This window comes from Thalia democratica, chromosome 7 (assembly GCF_965202585.1).
Source record: "Thalia democratica chromosome 7, ktThaDemo2.hap1.1, whole genome shotgun sequence".
Classification (NCBI taxonomy): domain Eukaryota; kingdom Metazoa; phylum Chordata; class Thaliacea; order Salpida; family Salpidae; genus Thalia; species Thalia democratica.
Window position 1 is genome coordinate 28996509 of NC_139171.1, and position 7710 is coordinate 29004218.

At 24.2% G+C, this 7710-nt stretch overlaps 1 protein-coding gene across 1 annotated transcript; it reads right to left on the reverse strand.

The window, feature by feature from the left end:
- Window positions 1–4637: 4637 nt before the first annotated feature.
- LOC145841230 (ubiquitin-conjugating enzyme E2 D4-like) lies at window positions 4638–5916 on the reverse strand. The gene is made up of 2 exons (XM_082948595.1): window positions 5888–5916; window positions 4638–5253 (listed from the first exon to the last, which is right to left on the reverse strand). Exons 1-2 carry the CDS (start codon window positions 5914–5916, stop codon window positions 4638–4640), a joined length of 645 nt encoding a protein of 214 aa, XP_082804721.1.
- Window positions 5917–7710: the final 1794 nt, after the last annotated feature.

A 7710-nucleotide genomic window follows, 5' to 3' on the forward strand; every position in this document is an offset into this window, starting at 1 on the left:
TGCCGCGTGAGGTGGATTCGTTTGGTTTGTGGTACTTTCAACAGCAACTTGAAGGTAGAATTTATTAATTTAAACCGATTGATTTGTATCATTTACTATATTTAACATAGTATATTAATGGAGATAGAATTTTCACTCCTTCTTTTCCTTAAATAAACTATTGCTTTTAATGGTTTAAGTATAAACTTTAAACAAGTCTTCACGAATTTTATAGAGATGGCAATTTTTTTTATTTAAAACTTTACAGAAAATTTAGAAATACTAATAAGTGTATATTTACTTTTTTTACTAGTGAGCCTTAAATATTTTGAAAAATCTACTTACAATATTAAAAAAAAAGGTTAAACAGTTTTGGAATAGTTAAACAATAATAAATTAACGTAAAAAATGCCTATTTTTATTTTAAAAAATTAGATTAAAATCTAAATAAAACTCTAATTTAAGTAACCTTGCAATAAAATTTTAATTTCTTTTTTAGATTAGGCTAAAAAGATAAAAAGTAATTACTGAAAAACTGTTTGAGTAGTTAAATTATTAATTTATTAGTCGATGTCGTCATTTTAGTTTGTCAATTTAACTTTAATTTGAATTTATTAGGTGGTAGTTAGGAGCTTGTAGGTTAGTTAATAAAATAAAGTAACATTAATATATTGAATGAATTTTATAAAAGTCGTTTACCTTTCCCCTAACAATTTAACTAGATAATATAAAATAAGGTTAAACTATATATGTATTACATCTTTATTACTTACTGTTATTGTTTACATTTTGTACAAAGTAAATTACATTTAGTTAGTAAAAATAAAACACGTCAACAGAAAATACTAGACAGTTAAATCAAAACCTAATAACCATACCACTACGAAGAAGGCGTCACAAACTGGGTGTTGTGGTTTTAGAAGGCAGGCGCATGTGAGAAAGAAATGATCTGGTGGATAGAAGGGTGTGAGGAGCTAAATGGTTTTGACTTGATCGTTTATGAAAATCCTAATTATGCGAAATTAGTTAGAGACATCAGATATTTTCAAATGTTTTCAAATATAAAAATACAAAAAGTTTACTCTCATTCAAATAATCAAAAGAGATTAAACGGACTTTTTAGAAGTCTTTTTATTTATTTTTTTTTGTCTAGAAATTTGTTTTGTTAGGCTGGGTGTTTTCTTAAGCATTAGCTTCTTGTAGATTAATGAATAAAAGTAGCAGACTGTTGTACAAAACTATTACACATTTTTATGATAAAAATGATTTAATTTTACAAGTCTTCTTAAATGTAAATAACTTGTAACTTTGGTTGATTATTTCAAAACTTAAATTATCTTAAGCTTTTAAACTAGTAATCTTTTAAAATTTCATAAGTTTAAAAAACATTTTGCTTTTAAAGTAAACTTAAATTGTATAAACAAACGCTTATAAAGCAGTTTAAAAAAACTTAGAAGCAAAAAAGTAAAGTATAGTACTTTTTATACTGAATATACACCAGGGATGTCTGATTGGCTTGTTAGAACCTGTAATAATCATTATAATATTTGTTAATAAGACTTTATATTGTATAAAATCAACATCTACTGAATCAGAGGATCTGATCTTCGCCTTTGTTGCAAATATTTGGATGATGTCGAATCTTTTGAAAATATAAACTTATATCAGCCCGAGTGTTGATTTTTAACTTAGATAAAACATTTCTAAGATCATAAAACACCTTTAGATTTTAATCCTTAGTATCCTTAAATAAGCTAACTAAGTAATTTTTTTGTTTAAACTAACTTAATGTAGGTAAATAAGTAATAGAACACTAGGATGTTATAATTACATTCTAACTTAAGTTAGTCTATTGATTTTATAACTATACTGATGTATTTCAAGTTTCAACAAATATTAAATTTTATAAAATGCTAGTTAGTAGTTTTAAAAATTACAATAAATTTAAAAGCTACAGATTTAACATAAATAAAACGTTACAGTTGAATTAATACACTCTATGTGTAAGTTTTTAGTACAGAGAACTTTGTTAAAACCTAAGTTTAAATAAAGTACAATTAGTTGATGTAAATTTTAACAGGCATTAAATAGTTAAGATATTGATTAATCTGTGATTAAAATTTGACCTGAGTATAATAAGGTAATTTTTAATATTTTGATAGGTAAAGCAACCTTATATAAAAATAATCAACAATTTATGCACGTTTTTTTATTTGATAGAATTTTAAGTTAATTTTTATTAATATTTAAAGTATAAATTAAAAATATTAAAATACATATATCAAAAAAAGAGAAAGAAATTTAATTATAAGTTTTATATTTTTTTAACAGGAGAAAAAAAAAATTTGTAGAGTATATCACAACGAAAAAAAATTACATTTTAAAACTGTTATAATCTCAAAGTCTTAACGCAAATCTTTTCTACAAAAATGTAAACTTTTAAGTTAAGAATATTTCTGTGTTTTATTAAAAAAATATTTTTTATCGTCCTACACTCTAAGACATAACCGTTTAAAAATAATTGTCTATGATTATAATAACTTCATAAAACTATGTAAGACTATTTTCATTTATTATTATACTTGTCTGATAAATATACAAATACCTTTAAGTTTATTTATATGAAAACAAATTTTGTGTTAATTTGTTATATAGTAAACTCTTTTATACTTTCTAAACTTACTTTGATAAATAAAACAAAACATTATCAATCTGCGATTGTTTAACTTAAAATTAATAAATATTTTAAATAAAAATTAAGATTTACATTTTCCTTATTCTTAAATTTTTTTGCAGCAAAATATCAAAAAGCATTTTGAAAACACTAAAGCATTTAAACTGAGGCATTTGGACTTATTTGTAAGTCAGAGTAGTTCTGAAACAACAATGTTCACAGCTAACTAGTCAAAATGAATTGAAATGCATTTAAACTCATAGAAAGTTTACTTAGTTCTGTTTTAATATTTTTTTAAGTCAGCAGAAAACTGTGTTCGCCTCTTATTCAAAGTTTTTTAAATTAAAGTCAATATTCTGTTAATTAAACAAATGTCAAAATAAAATAAACATATTTTTAAGTTTAAAAGTTAGTACGTTTGTTGTAATTTTATTTTAATAGTCAGCCTTTCTCTATTGAAATTTAAAAGCAAATATTATTGAATACTGTGTGTAAAAATGGAAATATGTTACAGTTATTATTTAAAAACAATTTCTTCTACTACTTGTTTGTTTAATTAAATAAATAAGCCTTACTTGTAGTTTACAAATATGTAGTTTATAAAATGAAACTAGGCTTTTAAAATTTTAAGCTGTTCTTAGTAGCTTACAAAAATATGGTTAAATTGTGTACAACAAAATAATAAACGGGGGTAATTTTAAAATGTTTACATTAGACTTCATAAATATCTATCTTTTTAAACAAGTTAAAACTTGAAATACAATTACTAAAAAAATTCGTTAAAACTTCTTATCAAATTAAAATTTCGAACAGCAAAGGTAAAAACTATTTAAAAAAAAAAAAAAAAACTTATTGCATTCAAAAGCTCAATTATCAGAAGATTATTTTTTAAATAAATGTCTAATATCCAGATGAGATTTAACGATTGTTAAGTGTACAGAGTTACGAATGTACTAATGTTGAATATTAAAGATTATTTCAAAGGTTCGAGTTTAAGTTGAAATATGAAGATTTAAGTTAAGAAGTTGTACCAAGTTTTAATTTTAAACCTTTGTTCACTGTTAAAAAAATGTTTCCAACTAACCGATGGTTAATAAAGTAAACATTCTAACTTATTGACATGATTTGGATGCATATGACGATCTTTGTGAATTGTATAACGTTAACAAACACCTCATTTTAAAATAGAATTTTTGATTTGAAAATTATTTTTTTAAGTTTCAATTGAGCTGTGTATTAAAATATTTGAGAAAAATTGTTTAAGTTTTTGACTAAAAAGATAACCATTATTTTTACTAAACAATTATTAACAATTAGCCATAACAAGATTTTGAAAGTATCAGCCAATAAAAAAGAAAAAAGAACAAAGAAAACTTAAGTTTAATAACACGACTCTAATGATAAGTTTTATAGCCTAAAGCATAAATATTATTTTTAGTCATAAAAAACTACTTAGTGTCTTTGTAACCCTAATGGCGGCCTGTCTTAAGCGATTACTTTTATGTAAGTAGCTGAATTATTTTTATAGAATATAAAACAATAGCTACTGAAGACAAATACTTTAATCTTGTTAATGACCTAATAAAAGAGATAGAAACTACAGTATATACTCAATATATTAAAATTAAAATTAACAACAATTGAATCAAAATAAAAACATTATCCGCCAACACGAAAGAACACGAAATACCAAAATACAATTTAATAACCAAGGAAAAATTAGCTACAATTGTAACCTACACCTTCAAAAAGTCTTAATACTTTGTATTAGTAATACTTAACCCCTGTTTCTAAATTAAACAAGTCATGAGTGTTGTTTTCAAACGAACTTAGTTTATTGAAAAAATAACAGACTAAAAGTAAACGAGTAAAAGAATTTAAACTTAACAGCATAACTTATAAATTAATTACTTTGAATAGTTGGTTTCGAACAAATAAAATTACACAAACATAACAAATTTATCTAATAAACTTCAGGTGAAAGCTAAGCAGAATCCTCAGTTGCGTACTTCTTTGTCCATTCCCTACAATTTCTGTCGTGTTCTTCGCGATTGTTCACGTACTGAGCTGCTACTTCTGGCCGAAGAGGCATTTCATGATCACAGACATTCAGAAGTGATACAATAATCAACAAAATGTGCTCTACAGTTATACTTACAGACCAATCAGACCCATCAGACCCATTTAGAATACTAAGTGAACAGTCAGAATCAACATTACAATGGTAGATTTTGGTTCTAATAGTGATTTTTGGTGGCATAAATGGATAATGTTCAGTAAAACTCAAATCCAACAAGAACGTTCCTCCTTCATATGGACTGCCAACAGGTCCTTTGATTGTAGCTTCCCATTTAAACAAGTTATGATCTTTTAATCGAACTCTTATGTCATTTGGTGAGTTAATCTCAAAGAACTCTTTTGCGAGTCTTTTTACTGCAACCTCTTTCATTTCCTCTTTATCTTCTACCGCTTGACCGTCATAACGAGTTGTCTTTTCAGGAGATCCTTCATGCGAATCTCCCTCAACTTTTCTTTCGGGATTACCAGCAAACTTTTTTTTCCAAAGGATGAGATATTTGATTGTAAAATTCAATGAATACCTGTAAAAGATTTAGTGGTAAAATAATAATCTATAAAACAATTCGCCTAAAACCGTTGCTTAAAACTTTTTCAATTAAAACTTTAAATATTTAACAAGTTTCAAAACTAGTTTTAATTTTGGTTTAGGCATATATAAATTTATAAGATGAATAACTAGATTTTAATAAAATTAAAGGTTTAAAATTTAATTAGGTTAATTAATTTACATTTATATCTTTTTAACTTCTATCAACGTTATCAAACAAACATAAGAAATATCATAAATGACTTTACTTTTATTTTTGTTGCTAGATTTGAAGAAAATGTTTTCATAGCTACATTAATGTTAAGCTTTTTAATGACTTTGAATACTTATGTTCAGTTTAAGCTATTTTACGAAAAAATTTTCTATGATCATTAGAGTTTTCAAAAAATGGAGTCTTATAATTATACAAGTTTTTACTAACATCAAGGTAAAAAAAAACTTTATAAGTTTAAAAGATGCAAATCATTATTTGATGCTTATACCAAAATTAAATCTCACTGTCAACCAGACTTTTACTGAATTAGTTTACCAAATAATTCTACATAATTATATTTTTTACGATAAATAGCTTACATTAAAATTAATCTATTAATTTAAGTTGCTCTAACTGTTTTACAGTAATCTTGGTGAGCACCATCTTTGAATTTAAATTCTAAGAAAAATTTCAAAAGCCTAATTATGCTATCAATGTCATAAAACAAATAAATAAATATAGATATTCTAATTATTTAAGTTTTTTTAGGTAGATAAGTTGAGTTTTTTTTTATTTGTATTCAGTAAGTAGTAAGAACAAAAAATCAGTTTAGTGGAGAATATTATAAAGTTCGTCAATTTTAAGGTTTGTAGATATTAATAACTGAACTTTTTTACTAAACAAATTAAGTTTATACTAAAATATATTATTATGTTGATAAAATTAAAAGGTTTGTAAAATGCTAATAAAATTCCTAATAAAATAGCTCGTTAAAAAAGCAAGAAGTGTACAAAGATCAACATTAACATAGCATAAAAAACTATTTAAATGTTATTTTTTCAAACTTTCTTAGCAATGAGTTTCTGGAAATAAAAATTAAAACAATTTAATAAACTTTATATTAAATATTTTGTAAAGCCTTAATACCAACATCCACCACGCTTGTTATTTAATATCAAAATATTATAACAATAAAATGTTCGGTCAATAAAAAAATAAATTAAATGTACTATGGGCTACCTAGGCTTTTTAAGTAGGGTAAATACTTTTCTTTGAATAGTAATTTTTTTCAAATCTAGTGTAAAATTAAACTATTTATATAATCATATAAGTATCTGATCAAATCTTTAGGAACTTATTAGAAAATATACTAATATAAATAATTATTAAAAAAATTAATTTTAATTATTAATAGTACTTTATTAGTCGTTGATCAATATAATCATTTTTTTTTAAATGTGTTTTAAAAGTTAGCTCGTTAGTAAAAATAAAATAAATTTTAGAAACACTTAAGTTATCGAGATGACATTTAAAACAAACATAAACTAATGGCTAAAACTTAATAACTAAAATAAAAAAAGTTATAAGTTATAAAAAAGAAATAGATTTAGTTAACTATTATTTGTAATTTCTTTTATTTGTTGTTGATGGATTTAAACCGTTGGTTGAAGGAATTTGAGTTGTCGGAATTTGAAATAACGAGAGGTTACTGTACTTAATTTTTATGTCTAAAACTATTCAAAAAATTTAAATAATATCTATATAGTCATTTATTTCTGGTACATAATATTATTTCTAAATCTTTGTTTATTATTTTTTTGAGAAAAACTTAAATATTTTTTTTAAGTAAAAAACTAATTCTATAAAAACTTAAAAATCTCAAATCAAAAAAGCAACGTTTGATAAATTTATAATTTTCATTACATAATTTATTGTAACATATGTGTACATTTTAGTCGTCTTATTTAAATAGTTCAATTGTCGTTGTTTAAATTATCCGAATTTGAGTTGTCGTAGTTTGGATTGTCCAAATTTGAGTTGTCAAAATTTAAATTGTCTGAATTTGAATTATCCAAATTTGAGTTGTCGGAATTTGAATTGTCCGAACTTGAGTTGTCGGAATTCGAATTGTCTGAATTTGAGTTGTCGGAATTTGAATTGTCCAAATTTGAGTTATCGGAATTTGAATTGTCTGAATTTGAGTTGTCGGAATTTTAATTGTCCGAATTTGAGTTGTCGGAATTTGAATTGTCCAAATTTGAATTGTCGGAATTTGAATTGTCGAAATTTGAATTGTCGAGTTTGAGTTGTCGGAATTTGAATTGTCGGAATTTGAGTTGTCAGAATTTGAATAGTCGTGCACCCAGTCAGTTTCAATATAGCAAATGATTATATTCAGTTTTTACAGACTGATCAGAAAAAACTGTTATGGCAAGTTATAAAGTATCAAAAATAATT

Coding starts and splice junctions, on each gene's coding strand:
- LOC145841230 (XM_082948595.1), bottom strand. CDS start 5,916: ATGGTGCTCACCAAGATTACTGTAAAACA. Junction 5,254..5,887: donor ACCAAGATTACTGTAAAACA/GTTAGAGCAACT, acceptor AATCTTTTACAG/GTATTCATTGAATTTTACAA.